Consider the following 20,919-nt stretch of genomic DNA (forward strand, 5'->3'; position numbering starts at 1 on the left):
CTCCATTCTCAAATGTCAAAAGGTAATTTGAGGGACTTTCAACTGAAAAGTTTAAGATCACCATATTGAAGTATATTAAAAACTCATAGTGTGTTTGGGACTAGGTCTTAAACTAAAGTGGCTAAAAATTGCAATAATAAGACTTGCAGTGACTTTGAGCTATGAAAGGTCAAACTGGAAGGAATAGAATCCCATAAAATTAAAATCAAGGAATGAAACAAGCTGAAATTAAAATGATTGTGGAAGAATATGGTAGCCTGAGATTAGTCAACATATAATAACGATAGAATGGGCTATTTTTGAAAAATCATAAAAAAATCTTTTGGGCTAACCCAGTATAGTATATTTGAAACTATTTTAAAAACAGTGATCCAAGAAATATTTTGGAGTCATATGTAGGTCTGGCACTAATGAATAAAGATTACTGGATGTACTGTATATAAGGCATTTGGACATACCGTGTTTCAATTAAAATGATGACACCATATTTTGGTAATATCTAATATATTTAATTTTGGCATAATAGTGATTTATTATATAGTAATATTTCAAAAATATACTTTTGTGTTTAACAAACCACCGAAGAGCTCAAAATAATGGCCTATAAACATGCTTTTGCTCCAAACACCAAGCTGCTATTGCACTGAAGGCAGTGAATTCCATCATGGGAGTTATAAGATCCAGGGCTGCAGATCACTGTGGATAAAAAAATAAGTTAATAAGTAAAAGTTTCCTAACGCCACGTAAATTAACTTTACACGGAGGATAAATTTTCAAAGAAGGTTCTTTTTTTTCTTTTTGTTTCTAATTGTGGTAAAATGCACATAGCATAAAATTTGCCATTTTAACCATTTTTAAGTGTACAGTTCAGTAGTGTTAAATGTATGCAAATCATTGTACAACTAATCTCCAGAACTTCTGCATCTGGGAAAAACTGCAACTCTATACCCATTAAACATCTCCTCATTCCCCCTCTCCCAGCTCCTGGCAGCCACCATTCCACAATTTGTTTCTATGAGTTTGACTCCTCTAAATGCCTCATGTAAGTGAAAAGTTTTAAGTTTTCACTCTAATCCAGCGTAAACCAAGACTGTGACCTAAAATAGTTTTACTGACCACACGATGTTGACATCAGAAGGCTGACTGGGCCATCCTGTAAGTTACAGAAGAAGCCACAAGGGGTCAAGAACCAAATGTGACTACCAGAGGGTCCATAGTAACCACGATTTAGATGTATAAAGATAGCCCCAAATATGGGAAGGACTTGCAGATCATTTCTAACAATCCTCTGATTTCAAATCCTATTTCTATCCTGGGCTAATGGTGTAATTCTGGAAAAATTACTTAGCCTAAAACGTAACTCAGTTTGGTCATCCCTAACATAAGGACAATGTATACCATGAATACATCACCACTGCTCCCTCTGTGTGATAGAAAGTAAAGAAAGGCAGGAAGAAACCAAGGTCAAATACATTCTCTGCCATTGATTAACTTTGGGATCCTGGGCAAAGTAGTCAATTCTGTTAGTTCTAGTTTCCTTATTTGTAAAACAGGTACAGTAACAATCAAGTCATAGCATTATTGTGAGGACTGAAACCAGATGACTTAGATGAAAAGGCACCCAGCATGTGATGGGCACTCAATAAATGCTTAACCCTGTGCGTTGCGGGGTTGCTGCCTCTGCTCACCTCTTCCACTGGGGGTGGGGAGGGCATCAAGGTCACGGGATGCCATCAGCCCCTAATTGAGTTGGGGTCTCTGACTAACCTATTGCAGATGTGGTCAGCCAAGGGATCACAAAGATGTTAGTAACAGCACATCTAAGGCATGGGTATCATGGGCCATCAAAATAGATTCTTTTTCTAGCACCATGATTTAATAATACACGTCACTGACTGAATCTGGGTCATATTATATTATTTAATTTCTTATTCTTTTTAAAATATATTTTTTCAAATTGGGAAATATCTTAACCATCACTCAGAAGTATTTTCCATTCTAGGTTCCACAGAGCTCCTCAAGTTTTAACAGACATTTTATTTGGGAATTAATGTTCCAGATGGAAAAAAAATTGGTAAACAAAGTTAAATAGATTTATTTGCTGCAGTAATAAGAAGAGTGTCTAAAGTGAAAATGTATGTGGTAAAATTCTAATGACATAATATTTCTCAAAGGTGTGTGATCGTGGTACACTTTCTCTCAAAACATATATTAATATTTCTTGATGCACAAATATGGAAAGATTTAGCGAATGTATTGAAAGTGTCAAATCGTTACATATGGAGAAGAGAAACCTGCATGCAGTCTTTACACACAGACTTTATACATGACTGTTACAAACAGAACTGATACTGGCATAAAATCATCTAAATTAAAGTTTAAATAAATAATGATATTCTAATAAATATTCTTATAATTTAAAAAACCTTCATAATATAGTACATGTTATACCACAGAGCCCTTATCTGTAGCACTCTCTCCTTGGATATACCCTGAAATATTTTGTTCTCTTTTAAGTGGAATTGAGGAAAAATGCTAAAATGTTATTTAAAGTACAAAATTAGTGAACTTTTCTTCCAGGTCTGAGTCTCAGTGAGTAGAACATCTCCCAGCTACAGTTATGAGAGCAGCCTGATTAAAACTTGATTATTTCAATAAGAAGAGAAGGAAGCATTGGTGACTGATCAGTATTGACATATGAAGAAATAAGTAAATACAGGAAAATATCTTAATGAATTTTGGATAGGGAATAATTCCTTAAAAAGGGAAGTGACTAACCATAATAGAAAATAATTGATACATGTGGTATTAAAATTAAGAACTTAAAGTAACAATAGTAATAACAGTCAATCAAGAAAACTAGGAAATAGTTGCAGCTTATATAACCAACAGAGGACTACCATTCAGAAAACACACACAATTCATGTAAATCAACGAGAAAAGGACAGAAAATAATAGGAAAAACTTAACCAAGGAGGCAAATTCTTGTGTACTGAAAACTACCAAAAATTGCTGAAAGAAATCAAAGACACAAATGGAAAGACGTCCCATGTTCATTTAATATTTAATATTGTTAAGATGTCAGTACTACTAACTATCCATGAAATCGCTATCTATGAAATCTCTAGATTCTATGAAAGCTCTATCAAAATCCCAGTGGTGGCATTTTCAGAGATAAAAAAATCCATCATAAAACTCATTTGAAATCTCAAGGGACTCAGAATAGCCAAAACAATTTTGTAAAAGAATAACAAAGTTGGACATCTCACACTTGCTGATTTAAGTACTACAAAGCTTCAGTAATTTCAGTGGTCTGGTACTGACATAAAGACAAAATTACAGACAAAATAGAAATAAACTCCCAAATAATTTTTAACAAGGATACCAAGATCATTCAATGAGGAAAGGACAGTCTTTTCAACAAATGTTTGAGCAAACTGGATATCCACTTGAAAATGAATGAGGTTGGATGCACCTTACACCATATATACAAAAATTAACTCAAAATGGATCAAAGACCTAAACATAAGAGCTAAAACCATGAAATTCTTGGAAGAAAACATAGGAAAAAGCTTTATGACATTAGATTTTACAATGATTTTTTTATATGACACTGAAAGCATGAGGACAAAAGACAAATAATTAAATTGGACTACATCAAAATCGAAACTTTTTCTGCAAACTTGAACCAAGAAAAGGCCATGTGAGGACAAAATGAGAAGGTGGCCCATTATGCCATCTGCAAGCCAAGAGACAACGCACCAGAAACGAATCACCAGCACCTTGAACTTGGGCTTCCAGCCTCCAGAATTGTGAAAAAAAATTTTGTTTAAGCCATCCAGTATATGGAATTTTGTTATGGCGGCCCACCCTAAAACAGTATTTATCCAAAAGAACTAAGAGTAGGATCTCGAAGAGATATCTGCACACCCATGTTCAGTGCAGCACTATCCACAATAGCCAAGAGGTGGAAGCAACCCTATGTCCATTGACAGACGAATGGATAAAGAAAACGTGGCATATACATGTGGACAACGGAAATGTGGTACGTTAGTGCTGGGCCACCTAATGTGATGTTAATGTGGGAATGTGAAATTATAAAAAGTACTGTGGAATGGTATGAAAATGTGTGATGGTCACGAACTACACATGTTGGAGGTGGGAATGTGATACATATACACACATATACACAACAGAATAGTATTTAGCCTGCAAAAGGAAGGGAATTCTGACACATATTACAACATAGATGCCAAGTGAAATAAGCCAATCACAAAAGGACAAATGCCACATGATCTCATTTACATGAGGTGCCTAGAGTAGTCGTCAAATTTATAGGGACAGAAAGAAGAAGAGTGGTTGTCAGTGACTGAAAGGAGGGCAGAATGGGGAGCTAGCGTTTAATAGGTACAGAATTTCAGTTTGGGAAGATGAAAAAGTTCTGGAGATGGATGGTATTGACGCTTACACAACAATGTGAATGCGCTTAATGCCACTAATTTGTACCTTTCAATATGCTTAAAAGGTTAAATCTTATGTATATTTTACCATAATAAAAAATGTGATGCATTACATAATCATCAGATTGCAAATATTTAAAGTTTGGCTATGCCAAGAATTGGCATAGATGTAGACAGGATCTGTCCTACATTGCGTTGTAAAAGTGTTTTCTAAATTTTTTGTATTAACCCAATCTGACATATTTTAATGAATTGCTCATCTTATGATCCAATATTAGCTAAAGACCTAGGATATACAAACAAAAATATTCACAACACCATTGTTTGTCATAGTAGAAAAACTGAGAAGTAGGAAGCAATTTCAACCAACAATAAAACAGATATATACTCCTTGACATATTCATAAAATAGAATATTATATAGAAAAGAAAATTTTTAAAAATTGTGTTATAACCACAAAAATGTGCATGAATCTCACAGATACAATTTGCAATACTGTGAATCTGTTAAAATAGCCTATCATTGGCCATATTCTCAGACTGGATTTTTAAAAATCCAACTTTATGCTGCTAATGTAAAAATGTAAGTTTTAATCAAATTAATCTATACCTGCACTGCACTCATAAATAAAACCTCAACTACAATTTTATTTTATATAACTTGACAAATCAATTTAAAATGGACAACTTCTAAAGAGAAAAAAGAAGGTGGTTTACCCTCTCTATACAACAAGACATTAATTACCACAAACAGTAAAACAAAAAAGAGGACCCTTTAAAAGACATATATTCGTGTGTATGTACACATATGTGTATATACATACAAACGTAGGTGTGTGTATATACGCACCATATATTGTAAGTATATATATGTGTATGTACACACACACACAGTATGTACCCTTATTTTATGGACCTGAGAGTAAAGAAACAAAATTTGAAATTAATAAAATAAATTATTAGAGAATTTTTTCCTGGTTGTGAGGCAGGTAAGACTTTTATAAGAGAAAACAAATAGAGAAAATAAGCAATAAGACTTATACAATATTAAACAAAAAATAATGCACCAAAGACAATGTCCACAATGCTAAAAATCAAGTGGCCAAGAATTCTAATTCTAGCTTATACTGAATTAATCAATCTGCAGAAAACACTTAAAACATCAGGAAAGAGGAAACATACACTATTTGACAGCCCTGAAGAGGTAGCAAAGACAGGCAAATGGGTAAAAGTATTATTATATATTTCAGCAGTGGGTACTCACCACACTATGTGGTGCATGGGTGGCTAAAACTGAAGCAAAAATTATGTCTACTTGGTTACAAAAACTGAGAGGACAGACTTCTAGGCCACCAGAAGATATAGAAAGTAATGGGAGAAATTCAAGGAAATAGGTAGAAACAGAAGCAAGAACTCTAAAATCTCATATAGACTCCATGCAGATCACTGGCTGATGTGAGACCTTCACATTAGTCAATGATATTGCAAGAAGTTCAAAACCAGAAAAAGAGAGCTTCCCTGGTGGCGCAGTGGTTGAGAGTCTGCCTGCCGATGCAGGGGACACGGGTTCGTGCCCTGGTCCGGGAAGATCCCACATGCCGTGGAGTGGCTGGGCCCGTGAGCCATGGCTGCTGAGCCTGTGCGTCCGGAGCCTGTGCTCCACAACGGGACAGGCCACAGCAGTGAGAGGCCCGCGTTAACGCAAAAAAAAACAAAACAAAACCAGAAAGAGTTGGAAAGCTGAAAAAACTGAGAAGATGGTGCCTACAATGGGAGAGACAGTTTAGATTTTGAATCTAGCATATTATTAGACTAAATAATAAACACTCTTCAGAGCAAAAATAAGCCAGAAGACTCTACATAGAACTACCAATAAAGTTTAGCATATAATAAAAATTATTAGATTTTCAAAGACACAGAAAACTAACTCATAGTCAAGAGAAATAAGAGTTTTAAAAAAATGAATAGAGTAACATCAGCAAAGATACTGGCAGCTCCAAATGACAGTCCCAACTAAAGAAACATGAAAATAATCAAGCAAAAACTCTCAGAATTAACTTTGAAAGAACTCTAAAAAACAATCAACATATAGGAAATAGTAAAATGGCAGAAATAAGTCCATTTTTATCAGTAATTACTTTTAATGTAAATGGATTAAATTCAACAATCAGAAGACAGAAACTGGCAGAATGAATATTTATGATCCAACTATATGCAATCTGGAAGAGACTCACTTTAGACCAAATGAAATGATTAGGTTGAAAGTGAAAAAGTGGAAAAAGATATTCCATGGAAACTGTAATGAAAAAAGAGCTGGCACTAATTCAGATTAAATAGACTTTAAGTCAAAAACTGTTATAATAGAAAAAGGAAATTACATATTCCTAAAAGGATCAAATCACAAAGAAGATATAACAATTATAAAAATATACATACCAAACAACAGGTACAGAAAATATATAAAGCAAACACTGGCAGAACAGAGGGAGACACAGCTCTACAGCAATGCTTGGAGATTTCATTACCTCTCTTCCAATAATGGATAGAGTTTCTAGACAGAGGATCAATAAGGAAATAGAGGACTTGACAACACTATAAACCAACTAAATTAACAGATGTATATAGAACACCTCACTCATAGCAACAGAATACCCATTTTTATCAAGTACACATGGAATATTTTCTAGGATAGACAATATTTTAGGACACAAGACAATTCTTCATAAATTTAAAAAGAATGATATCATACAAATCACAATAGAATGAAGCTACTGAAGAAATCAGTAACATAAGGAAAAGTGGAATGTTCACAAATATGTGAAAATTAAACAACACATTCTTAAAAGGCCAAGAAGATAAAGAATATATCAAAAGGGAAATTGGAAAACATATTGAGATGTATTAGAATGAAAGCATAACACACCAAACCATATGAGATTAAGTGAAAGCAGAGGAACATTTATTAGTAGTAAATGCCTATATTGAAAAAAAAAGAAAGATCTTAAATCAATAACATAACTTTACACCTGAATGGATGAGAAAACAACAAACTAAATCTACAGATAGCAGAAAGAAGAAAAATTTTTTAAAGATTAAAGTGAATATTAATAACAGAGAATTTTAAAAATAGAGAAAAGCAAGGAAAACAGAAGTTGATTTTTATGAAGACTAAAAGGACTGACAAACCTTTAGGTAGACTGAGAATAAGAGAGAAGAGAGAAATTTTCAGAGTCAGAAAGAAAGATGGAACATCACTACCAAACTTACAGAAATAAAAAGGATAAGCCAATTTTAAGAAAAATTATATGCCACCAAATTAGGTAAGCTAGAAAAAAAATGAAAAATACCTGGAAACCCACGTGTTACAAAAACTGACTGAAGAAGAAATAGAAAATTGGAAGAAATCTGTAACAAGTAAAGATATTGAGCTGGTAACTGAAAACCTCCAATAATGAAAATCTCAGGGTGAGATGGCTTCACTGGTGAATACTACCAAACAGTTAAAGAAGAATTAAACCAATTCTTCTCAAACTCTTTCAAAAACAGAAGAGGAGGAAACACTTACTAATCAATCTGTGATATGAGCATTGCCCTGACATCAAAGCCAGATAGTTATTACTAAGACAAGGAAATAAATGTCAATATCTCTAGAATGCAGATGCAAACATCCTTAACAAAATACTAACAAGCAACTTCCAGCACTATATTAAAGTATTATTCACCATAATGAAGTGGGATATATCCCAGGAAATGCAAAGGTGGCTAAATATATAAAAACCAATCAAAGTAATATACTATACAAATAGAAGGGGGAAAAAAAACCTACATGATCATCTCAATTGATGCAGAAAAAGAATTTGACAAAATCCAAAATTTTCATCATAAAAACACTCAACAAACGGAACAAAATTAAAAATATTTCAATCTGATAAAGGGCTTTTATGAAAAACCCAAAGCTAACATCATCTTCAGTAGTGAAATATTGAAAGTTTTCCCCCTAAGATCAAGGACAAGGCAAGGATGTCCTAAAGAAAGTTCTAGAGAGAGCAATTAGGCAAGAAAAAGAATAAAAGGCTTCTGAATTATAAAAGAAAAAGTAAACTAATTGTAGATGACATGACTGTGTGTATGTATACACACACACACACACACACAGGGAGAGAGAGAGAGAAACCTGTGAATACACATATACACATGGTACTAGAGCTAATAAAGGAATTCAGCAAAGTTGCAGGATACAAGATCAACACAAAAGTGGTTATGTCTATACACTAGCAGTGAAAAGTCCCAAAAGAAAATTAGAGAAACAATTATATTTACATGCTAATCCACAAAAAATCTAGATGTAAATTGAAGCAAGAAGGTTGAAGACTTGTAAAATTAAAATTATAAAACATTGCTGTAAGAAATAAAAGAAGACCTAGGTAAATGGAAACACATCCTATGTTGGAGAAGTGGAAGACAACATTATGAAGATGACAATACAATCCAAAGGAACCTATAGATCAATGTATCCTGTATCAAAATTCCTCAGGCTCGTTTTTTTTTTTAATAACATCTTTATTGGAGTATAATTGCTTTACAATGGTGTGTTAGTTTCTGCTTTATAACAAAGTGAATCAGTTATACATATACATATGTTCCCATATCTCTTCCCTCTTGAGTCTCCCTCCCTCCCACTCTCCCTATCCCACCCCTCTAGGTGGTCACAAACTACCAAGCTGATCTCCCTGTGCTATTAGGCTGCTTCCCACTAGCTATCTATTTTACGTTTGGTTTTGAACAGAGGGAATGATGATCCTCAAATTCACATGGAATTGCAAGGGGCCTAAAATATACAACATAGTTTTGAAAAATACAAACCTAGAGTACTCACACTTCTAAATTTCAAAACTCCCTACAAAGATACTGTAATCAAAACAGTGTAGTACTAGAAAAAGAGAGAATGCACACTAATGGAATAGAACTGAGAGTCCAGAAATAGCCACAGACATCAGTGGCAAACCGATTTTCAACAAGGATGACAAGACCACGCAAGGGGGAAAGAACAGTCTCTTCAGTGAAAAGTCCTGTGACAACCAGATAGCCACATGCCAAGAATATATTTGGACCCCTAACTCACACTGTTTTCTAGAACTTACCTCAAATCATCAATGACCTCTTTGATAAAAAGGAAAGGGGTAAATCTTTCACAATTTTAGATTCCATAATGGTTGTTTAGAAATGACACCAAAAGCATCATCAATAAAAAAGAAAATAAACTGAACTTCATAAAAATATAAAACTTCTGTGCACAAATGGACATTATTAAAAAGTGAAAAAGCTCTCTGAGAATAGATAAACCTTTGCAAATCATACACGTGCTAAGGTCTGAGTATAAAGAATATGTAAATAGCCCTTAGAACTCAACAACAAAAAGAAAGAAAACCCAATTTAAAAAATGAACAGAAGACTTGCCTAGACATTTTTCTGAAGATATACAAGTGGCCACCAAGTACAGGAAAAAATGCTCAACATCATTAGTCATTTGGGAAATGCAAGTCAATACTGAGACCCTACTTCACACACAAGGATAGCAATACTTTTTTAAAAGGAAAATAACAAGTGTTGTTGAGATAGTTACCCTTGTATATTATTAGTAGCACTGTAAAATTGTGCAGGCACTGTGCTAAATAGTTTGAAAACTGCTCAAGAAAGGTAAACACAGAATTGCCTGTGTATAAAGTATAAACAAACAATGCAATATTATTCAACCATAAAAAGGAATGACATACTGATACATGCTACAATGTGGTTAAATCTTGAAACATTAGGCTAAGTGAAAGAAGCCAGAGAAAAATGACACATATTGTATCTTTTCATTTGTATGAAATATCCAGAATAGAGAAAGAAAGCAGACTGGTAGTTGTCAGGGGCTGAAGGTAGAGAAAAATAGGGAGTAACCACTTAATAAGCACAGAGCTTCTTTTTGAGGTGATTAAAATGTTTGGGAACTAGGTAGAGGTGGTGGTTGCACAGCACCATGTACTAAATGTCACTGAATTATCCACTTTAAAATGGCTTTATGTTATATGAATTTCAACTTAATTAAAAAATGAGTAGAGCTTCATGTGACCCCTGGGCCAATATAAATTGGTGTAACGTATGTGTAATTGATAACCAAAAAGGGAGGACAGAGAGAATAATGCAGAAAACAATAAATGACATATATGACCCAAAAGCCTTGAATTTAACAAAAGACATAAATGAATAATCCAAAAAACTCTGCAAACACCAACATGAAATGTACAAAACCTCCACCCCTACACACAACACAGTCAAACTGCTATAAACCCCCAGTAAAGATAATCTAAATGCTATGGAGTAAAAATGATGACACATTAAATGCAGGGTGCGAGAGGGAAAAAGTACGAGTAGCAGCTCACTTCTCACTAGGAGCAATAACTGCTAGAAGGCAGTGGAATATTATTCAGTGCTAAAAAGAAATACTACTAAGTGAAGGAAGTCAATCTGAAAAGGCTACACACTGTATGATTCCAACAATATAAAATTCAGGAAAAGGCAAAACTATGGAGACAGTAAAAAGATCAGTGGCTTGGGGATAAAGAATAATGAATAGGTGGAAAGCAGAGAAATTTTAGGGTAGTGTAGCTACACTGTATGATACTATAATTGTAAACATATGTCATTTGTCCAAAAAAACGCAGAATGTACAACACCAAGAGTGAATCCTAATGTAAACCATGGACTTTGGGTGATAATGATATTTCATTCATTATAGATTCATCAATTACAACAAATGTATCACTCTGCTGAGGGATGTTGAGCGGTGGAGGTTAAGCATGAGGGGGTCCAGGGGACATATGGAAAATCTCTGTACCTTACATTCAAATTTGCTTTGAACCCAAAACTGCCTAAAAAATAAAGTTTATTTAAAAAACATGAAAGGTAAAAAAAGACATTTGGTAATACAATTTAGAGACATTGTAGACAATAAGCCTGCACTACAAGTAAGGCTAAAAGAAGTTCTTTAGCCTGAAGAGAACAGTGAACAGATAGAATAAAGGAAATGATTTACCATTTTGCCTGAAACAACCGAAACATAATAACCATAGAAAGACATGGAAAATGGTTTTCAAGAAACTGGACATCAAACCACAAGGGACAGTGATCCCAAGGGACATACAGGAAACAAAATATTGATATATGAGCTCTACAACTGTTGTAGATTATTGCTTTCAGTGAGTTTCTAAATTATGGCAAAGGGAACTGTGGTGGAGCTGAGTTCTTCCCTGAACTGAAGAGACAAAGCTGAAGTCCAAGAAGACATTGAATGCAGCTAGTGTTCTTCCTGTGAACCAGAAAGGAGATACTGTGGAGACAGAGAACTCTGGAGATGAGTAGAACATCTCACTTGATTATATAACAGAAATCAGCATATGTGTCTGAGGAAGCTACCTGAATCTGGGGAAAGGACCATCAATTTTGATAACTTTAGAGGAAAGGGTGCTTGGCAATCACTCAGGCTAAGGAACAGTGTCTGTTCCGAATAACCAGAAAAGAAAATTCATATTCAAAAAGCACTGGGTGGAGCACTTAGGAAAGTAGTGGAAAATGATTAGCTTTAGACTGAATGCTGAAACAGAAACACCGATCAGATTAGAAAAGCAAGACATGAAATGATCAAATTGTTTTCAATAATGTATTAACTGCATGTGAAAAAAACAAGACAAAATTCACAGGAATACGAAAATATGCAGTACCAAATAAGGTAAAATCACAATGTTTGTAATCTACAAAAAGATTACTAGGCATGAGAAAGAGGCAAGAAAACACATCATAAAGGGAATAATCAAACAATAAAACCAAACTAGAAAAAAGGAGATGAAATACTTGTATACTAAAAACTACAAAACATTGCTGAAAGAAACTACAGGAAACCTAAATAAATAGAAAGTCATTCTGTGGTCATGGTAGGAAGACTTAATATTAAGACGTCAACATTACCCAAAACAATCTAGATATTCAATGCAATCCCTATGAAAATTCCAACAGCTTTTTTTTTAAAGAAATTGAAAAGCCATTCCTCAATTCATAGTAAATTGCAAATGGCCCTGAACAGCCAAAACACAATCTTGAAAAAGAAGAACAAAGCCAGAGGACTCATCCTTCCCAATTTCAAAACATACTACAAAGCTCCAGTAATCAAAACAGACAGACCTACAGACCAATGGAACAGAAATAAACCTATTCATTTATTACCAACTGTTTCTTGATAAGGGTGCCAAGTTCATTCAATGTGAAAACAGTAGACTCTTCAACAAATGGTGCTGGGAAAACTGTATTTCCACAAGCAGAAAAACGAAGTTGGATCTCTACCTCACGCTATATACAAATATGAACTATGACTTAAATAAAGAGCTAAAAATTCCTAGAAGTAAACATAGGGCTAAATCTTCATGTCTTTTGGTATGGCAACAAATGATTAGATATGGTAACAAAGTTAAAAAATGGATAAATTGGACTTCATCAAAATTTAAAATTTTGTGCATCAAAGACATTATCAACAACTCTGTTAAATGGCTAAGCAGAAATGTTAACAGGGTCTATCTCTTTCTGGCACAAAATATAAGCATAAGAAAGTGGAGTGATTATATTAATATCTAACAAAGTAGACCTCAATGCAAGGAATATTATCAGGAATAAAAAGGTGTATCATTACATAATGATGGAGAGTCAAGTCATCAGGAAAAGTAGCAATCCTAAATGCCTATTTACATAATTACTGAGTTTCAAAATACTTGGAAGACAATAAAGGAGAAATAGTGCAATCCACAATATCAGTTGGGAGCTTCAACATTTCACTCTTACAAATTGATTTAACAAGTGGAAACTAGAACAATAGAAATACAGAAGACAACTTCTACTTAAATGCCAGAATAAACTTATTATTCAAGAAGACATGAAACATTCATCAAGATGCGCCATATCCTGAACCTTAAAACACTTCTAAAAACAACTAAAAGATTCAAAGTAATATAGAGCATGCTTTCTAAACAGAAAAAATTTAGTTGGAAATCAACAATATAAAGATACACTGGAAGTGATTAGTTATATGGGAATTAAACAGAATACTATGAAATGAGCCCTGGGACAAATAAAATTACAAAGAAAATTAGAAAATATTTTGCACTGAGTGAAAACTTAAAAATAAATAAAATTAGTAGGATGAAGGTAAAACAATGGTAGGGAAAAATGTATAGCCTTAAATACTTATGTAAGAAAAGAAAAAGATATAAAATCAATGAATTGATAGTATGCTACTCCCTTAAGAAACTAAAGAAAGAATAGCACATTAAGTTTCAGATGAGGAAGAAAGCATAAAAAAATACATAAATAAAGAGCAGATATTAATGAAATAGAAATCAAATGAAAAATTCAATAAACTAAAATCTGGCTCCTTGAAGAGACTAATAAAACTGATAAACCTCCAGCTAGAGCTTGTAAAACAAAAATAAGATACAAAACAAAAATAATAATAAGAATGCCTGTTTTTATTTCTATTCAACACCGTACAGGAGGACCTAGTCACTGCAATAAAGTAAAAGAAAAAATGGCACAGATATCAGATGAAGAAGTAAAACTGTTATTTGCAGATTATATGTTTATTCTTGTAAAAAAATACAGGGTCTACAAAATAATTATGACATCTAATCACTGAATAAAACAGATATATGGGATCCAGGTTAATATTTAAAAATCAATATGCTGTAGTAATTCAAAAACACAGAGCAAGCAAAGCAATTTTTTAATGTAATATGGTAATAAAGCTTCATTAATCAAGACACTTCGGTATTGGTGAAATGATAAACATAAGGATGAATGGAGCAGAATTAAACCCACATGAATATATAGTCAGTTGAACTTTTGACAGAGGTACCAAGGAAAATTTAATGACAAAAGAAAAGTCTTCAACAAATAGTGCTGTATCACCAGGACAGGTTATCTGTATTGTAACAAATGATTATTGACCCTTACCTCATCCAAATAGAAATATTAACTCAATATCTATCATAGACTTAAATGCAAACCCAAAAGTACTAAACAAAAAGCACAGTAGAAAATCTTTGTGACCTTAGGGTAGGAAAATTTTTATTAGAACACAAAAACACATGAACCACAGAATTAAAAAAATTAATAAATTGGACTTCTTCAACGTTTTGCTTTGAAAACAAAAATGTAAGCCACAGTCTGGGAAAATATATTCACAACACATATATAAGAAAAAAACCTTTTTGTCCATATTAAATTAAGAACTTACAACTCAGTGAGACAAACAACCCACTTAAAAAATGGGAAAGATATTTAAACAGATACTGTGCAAAGGAATACCAATATCCAATAGAAAGATGAAAATATCTTTTAAAAAGGAAAATTAAAATTAAAACCACAATGAGATACCACTACACATACACACATTGGAATGGCTAAAATTAAAAAAGAGTGACCATACTATGCTTCGGAAAGTATTTAGAACAATTGGAACTCCACAACTTTGCTGGTAGAACATGAAAATTGTACAGCCGCTTTAAAAATAATTTGGCTTTTTTTTTTTTTATAAAGTTAAACATACACTTACCGTATGACCCAGCAATCGCAATCATAGGTATTTTCCCAGAAGAACTGAAAACACATGTCCACCCAAAGACTTGTACAGGAATGTTCATAGCAGCTTTATTTGTAATAGCCTAAAACTGGAAACAACCCAGATGTCCATCGTCAGGTGAATGGATAAATAAAATGTGGTATATCCATACAATGGACTACTACTCAGCAATAAAGAGGAGCAAACTATTAATACATGAGATAATACTGACAAACCTCAAAATTATGCCGAGTGAAAGAATTCAGACAAAGATTATATACTGCATGATTCCATTTATTAAAACTTATTAAAATGCATGCAAATATATAGTGATGCAGAGCATATCTGCATTTGCTTGGGAATGGATATTGAGGGAGGACTGATTACAAAAACACATAAGCAAAATTCAGGGTTACAGCAGAGATCCTCTTCTTGATTGTGGTGATAGTTTCATGGATGTATATGTGTCCAGGTCATTAAACTGTATAATTTCAACATGCATACTTAATTGTATATCATTGTTGAGCCCAAACAAAGCAAGCTGTAGAGGTTATTTAAGGCAAGACGCCATTTACTGATTATCATGCAAACCAATACTATATGTCATTGTTGATTGCCTCAATAAGAATTAAAAGTATAAAATTTGGGATTGGGGTAAAAAATATCCAATTCTGATAATGAATATATCTGAGCAGAAGAGGAAGACAATGGATTGTTGAGGCCTTCACAGGAAGCTTCAGCTGTGTCCTATTTAAATCATTTTAAATCTTAGGATACAAAGCAAGTGACAGAATATGAAATTTGTTTCGAATGGGTGATATGAACATACTTGTTTATAACATCATTTTCTATATTTCTAGATGTTTGAAATATAACATTATAAAGAAAAATTTTATTTCCAAAGAGCGATAATAAGTCAAAGACAGACACACACATACACACACACATGCATCATTCCCTGAAAATCAAAACTAAACAAGCTTCAACGTACAGATAGCTTCAATGAGGTATTGAGGGAAAAATTATATAAATTTTACATAAACCATTCAGAAAAAGCAAGAAGAGGGAACGACTGCAATTCATTTTTAAAACAGCAAGTGCCCTAATAATAAAATTTTATAAATATTTACAAGAAAACTATAGACCAAAGTTCCTTATGGATATAGATACAAGAATCTTTAACTAAATGTTAGCATATAAACCTCAGTGATATGTAGAAATTATGAATGATGATCATATATAGTTTATATTAGAGGTCAGTTTATACAAAGTTGGTTTAACTTCTATGTATCGATCAATGCATCATAAAACATGATAAAAGATACAAAACATATGATCATCTCAATGGTGTATACAAGACATGACAAAATTCAATCTCTTTCATGATGAAAAATCAAAATAAATAGAGAATGGAAGGGAATTTCCTTCATCAACCCGATTAATGGCATCTCTTAAAAGCCGCCAGCTAGCATCACAGCTAACGGGGAAAGCCCGTGGGCCCTGACAGTTGGCACAGGAAAAGAATGCCAACTCTCACCACTTTCGGTGAGCACTTTTCTGAACATTCTAGCCAGACTAATAGGGGCAATAAAAAGAAATAAAGAGCATGGAAATGGGAAATAAAGCAGTGAAATTGTCTTTATTCCTATGTGAGATGATTAGGTATGAAGAAAATCCTAAAAATAAAAAATAAATTCTTAGAACTATAAGTTTTATCAAGGCCACACAATACAAGGTCAATGTTTCTAGAAGAAAATAGGAAAAATTCTTCATGAGTTTGGGATAAGCAGAAATTTCTTGGATGGACACAATATCTTTGGTTCCTTAAGAAAAAAATTAAGAAACTTAGTTTTCTCAAAATTAAAACTTCTGTATTTGAAAGACACCATTAAGAAAGTAAAACGAATATATATGGACCTGTTTCCAGAATACATAAATAAACCTTGTAAGTCAATATTTAGAAGAATAATAACCAGAAAAAGGGTAGAGGAAATGATGTGAACAGTTTACAAAAGAACATATGTGAATGCTCACAGAGAACAAGAGAAGATATTTGATATCATTAGCTATAAAGTAAATACAAATTATATCACAAATAAAATAGCACTACACTGATTAAAATTTAAAAGTTGGACAGTATCAAGACTGCAAGAATGTGAAACAACCAGAAATCTCATACACTGCTTGGTGGACACGCAAAATCATACAACTACTTTGTAAAAGTTTGGGAGTTTCTTAACAGTTAAAAATACTCTACCATATTATCCTAAAACTTAACTCTTATGCATTTACCCAAGAGAAATGAAAACATAGGTCCACAAAAAACTTACACAGAAATGTTCATACAAGCTCTATTCGCAATACCCCAAAACTAGAAACAACCCAAATGCCTGTCAAAAACTGAATGTATAAATAAACAGTGGTAAATTTAATAAGTAGTTGTGATTGTGAAGTAGGATAAGGGGACAATTTGGGGAATGGAAATTTCTATATCTTCATAGGGTATTGGTTAAATGGATGAATACACTTGTCGAAACTCGGTGAATTGTACAATTAAAATGTGCACATTTAAAAATGAGTGTATTTATGACATCTTAATAAAGTTGATTAAAAAAATTTTCCCATAAATACTGCATGATCTAAAATAGTCAAATTCACAGAGGCAGGAAGTAGAATGCTGGTTCCCAGGGGCTGGTGAGAGGGAGAAATGCAGAGATATTACAAAGTTTTAGTTATGCAGGATGAATAAATTCTGCAGAACCAAGTAGAGCAATATGACTCTAATTAACAATATTACATTGCATACTTGAAATGTGGTAAAAGGGTAGATCTTAAATGATCTCACCATACACACACACACACACACACACACTACACATATATATATACATACATATATATATATATATATGTAACTGTGAGGTATGGAGCATGATGGATATGTGAATTAGCGTAATTGTGGTGATTATTTCACAATGTATACATATATCAAAACATCAAGTTGTATATCTTAGATACATACAACTTTGTCAATTATACCACAATGAAGATGAAAAACAGACACACAGATATAACACATTTATGAATATGAAGCTACCTTCTCCCCAAAACATAATCCTATCAGGGTTACTGAAAATGAAAACTGACCAGCTGATTCTAAAATAAATAGGGGAATATAAGGACCTTGTGACAGACTGTATTTCCCAGAGATGGCTAACAATATATCTATCCCATTCTACACATTCTTACAATTGTGACCTTGTTGAGCAGTAGAATCCATCCGGGTCACCTCTGTTCCTAAGTGGAACTTTGTATGACAGAAGTGACACCCGCTGACTTCTGAGGCTAGGTCATGGCTTTCTATTGTTGTCTTAGGACATGAGCTTTTAGATTCCACTGCCATACTGTAATGTAACAGTGCCCAGTGCTCACACAGGGCCAGTTAATGTGTATAATCCCATGAGTTAGTATGGAAACACTCAAGAATAACAGGCTTATGGCCAGAGTAAACAGAAAATTCTTGCCTCAATAGCAGAGAATGACTAGCCTAGACTGAACATTGGTTCAGCCAAATAAATTAAAAGTAAGACCAGGGCTTCCCTGGTGGTGAAGTGGTTGAGAGTCTGCCTGCCGATGCAGGGGAAGCGGGTTCGTGCCCCGGTCCAGGAAGATCCCACATGCAGCAGAGCAGCTGGGTCCGTAAGCCATGGTCTCTGAGCCTGTGCGTCCAGAGCCTGTGCTCCACAATGGGAGAGGCCGCAACAGTGAGAGGCCCTCATACCGCAAAAACAAAAAACAAAAAAAAAAAGTAAGACCAGAAATAACCAAACTGTTTCCAAACAATTTTTCTGTGTGTGTAAGAACAAAACTCAATAATGCAAACATATAAAAATACAAAAATATTCAACACCAAACAACAGAACATTCACAAATATCTGGCATTCAGTGAAAAATTACTTGGCATGAGGGAGACAAGACAATATGACTCACGATAAGAAAAAAAGTTAATTACAATCTACCCTGAATATGTGGAAAAGGACATTAAAACAATTAATGTAACAATATTCCCTATGTTCAAAACTTAGAAAGCCCAGAGATAAACCCACGCACCTATGGTCAACTAATCTATGACAAAGGAGGCAAGGATATACAATGGAGAAAAGACAGTCTCTTCAATAAGTGGTGCTGGGAAAACTGTACAGCTACATGTAAAAGAATGAAATTAGAACACTCCTTAACAGCATACACAAAAATAAACTCAAAATGGATTAGATACCTAAATGTAAGACCAGACACTATAAAACTCTTAGAGGAAAACATAGGAAGAACACTCTTTGACATAAACCACAGCAAGATCTTTTTTGATCCACCTCCTAGAGTGACAGAAATAAAAACAAAAATAAACAAATGGGACCTAATGAAACTTAAAAGCTTTTGCACAGCAAAGGAAACCATAAACAAGACGAAAAGACAACCCTCAAAATGGGAGAAAATATTTGCAAATGAATCAATGGGCAAAGGATTAATCTCCTAAATATATAAACAGCTCATTCAGCTCAATATTAAAGAAACAAACTACCCGATCCAAAAATGGGCACAAGACCTAAATAGACATTTCTCCAAAGAAGACGTAGAGATGGCCAAGATGCACATGAAAAGCTGCTCAACATCACTAATTATTAGAGAAATGCAAATCAAAACTATAATGAGGTATCATCTCACACCAGTTAGAATGGGCATCATCAGAAAATCTACAAGCAACACATGCTGGAGAGGGTGTGGAGGAAAGGGAACCCTCTTGCACTGTTGGTGGGAACGTAAATTGATACAGCCACTATGGAGAACAAGTATGGAGGTTCCTTAAAAAACTAAAAATAGAATTACCATATGAACCAGCAATCCCACTACTGGGCATATACCCAGAGAAAACCATAATTCAAAAAGACACATGCACACCAATGTTCATTGCAGCACTGTTTACAACAGCCAGATCATGGAAGCAACCTAAATGCCCATCGACAGACAATGGATAAAGAAGATGTGGTACATATATACAATGGAATATTACTCAGCCATAAAAAGGAATGAAGTTGAGTCATTTGTAGAGACATGGATGGATCCAGAGACTGTCATACAGAGGGAAGTAAGTCAGAAAGAGAAGAACAAATATCGTATATTAACGCATATATGTGGAACCCAGAAAAAGGGTACAGATGAACCAGTTTGCAGGGCAGAAATAGAGACACAGATGTAGAGAACAAACGTATGGACACCAAGCGGGGAAAGCAGTGGGGGGTGGGGGTGGGGGTGTGATGAATTGGGAGATTGGGGTTGACATGTATACGCTGATGTGTATAAAATGGATGACTAATAAGAACCTGCTGTATAAAAAAGTAAATAAAATTTTTTTAAAAACCCAAAAACTCAGTAATGCAAAAATATAAAAATACAAAAATATTCAATGCCAAACAACAGAACATTCACAAATATCTGGCATTCAGTGAAAAATTACTTGGCATGAGGGAAACAAGACAATATGACTCATGATAAGAAAAAAAGTTAATTGCAAACTACCCTGAATAAGTGGAAAAGGACATTAAAACAATTAATGTAACAATATTCCCTATGTTCAAAACTTAAGATAACATAAGGAAGATATAAAAAAAACATTTCATTCAATCTTCTAGAGGTCAAAACCATGCTGTGTGTGATGAAAAACACTCTGGGTAGGATTACTGGTTGATGTGATATTGTAGAAGGAAACATGACTAATCTTGAAGATACAGCCATAGAAACTACAGAGAATAAAACACAC

General features: G+C 33.9%; 1 protein-coding gene across 1 annotated transcript in view; it reads right to left on the reverse strand.

Moving 5' to 3' along the window:
• Window positions 1-574: 574 nt before the first annotated feature.
• Window positions 575-20,919, reverse strand: part of ZPBP (zona pellucida binding protein) — a 101,472-nt gene continuing 81,127 nt past the window's right edge. Inside the window, exon 8 of the mRNA XM_019939917.3 lies at window positions 575-696. Within this exon, the coding sequence (XP_019795476.1) occupies window positions 602-696 (95 nt within the window). The 3' untranslated portion in view covers window positions 575-601. The remainder of the gene's footprint in view (window positions 697-20,919) is intronic.

The sequence above is a fragment of the Tursiops truncatus genome, chromosome 9 (genome assembly GCF_011762595.2).
Source record: "Tursiops truncatus isolate mTurTru1 chromosome 9, mTurTru1.mat.Y, whole genome shotgun sequence".
Classification (NCBI taxonomy): domain Eukaryota; kingdom Metazoa; phylum Chordata; class Mammalia; order Artiodactyla; family Delphinidae; genus Tursiops; species Tursiops truncatus.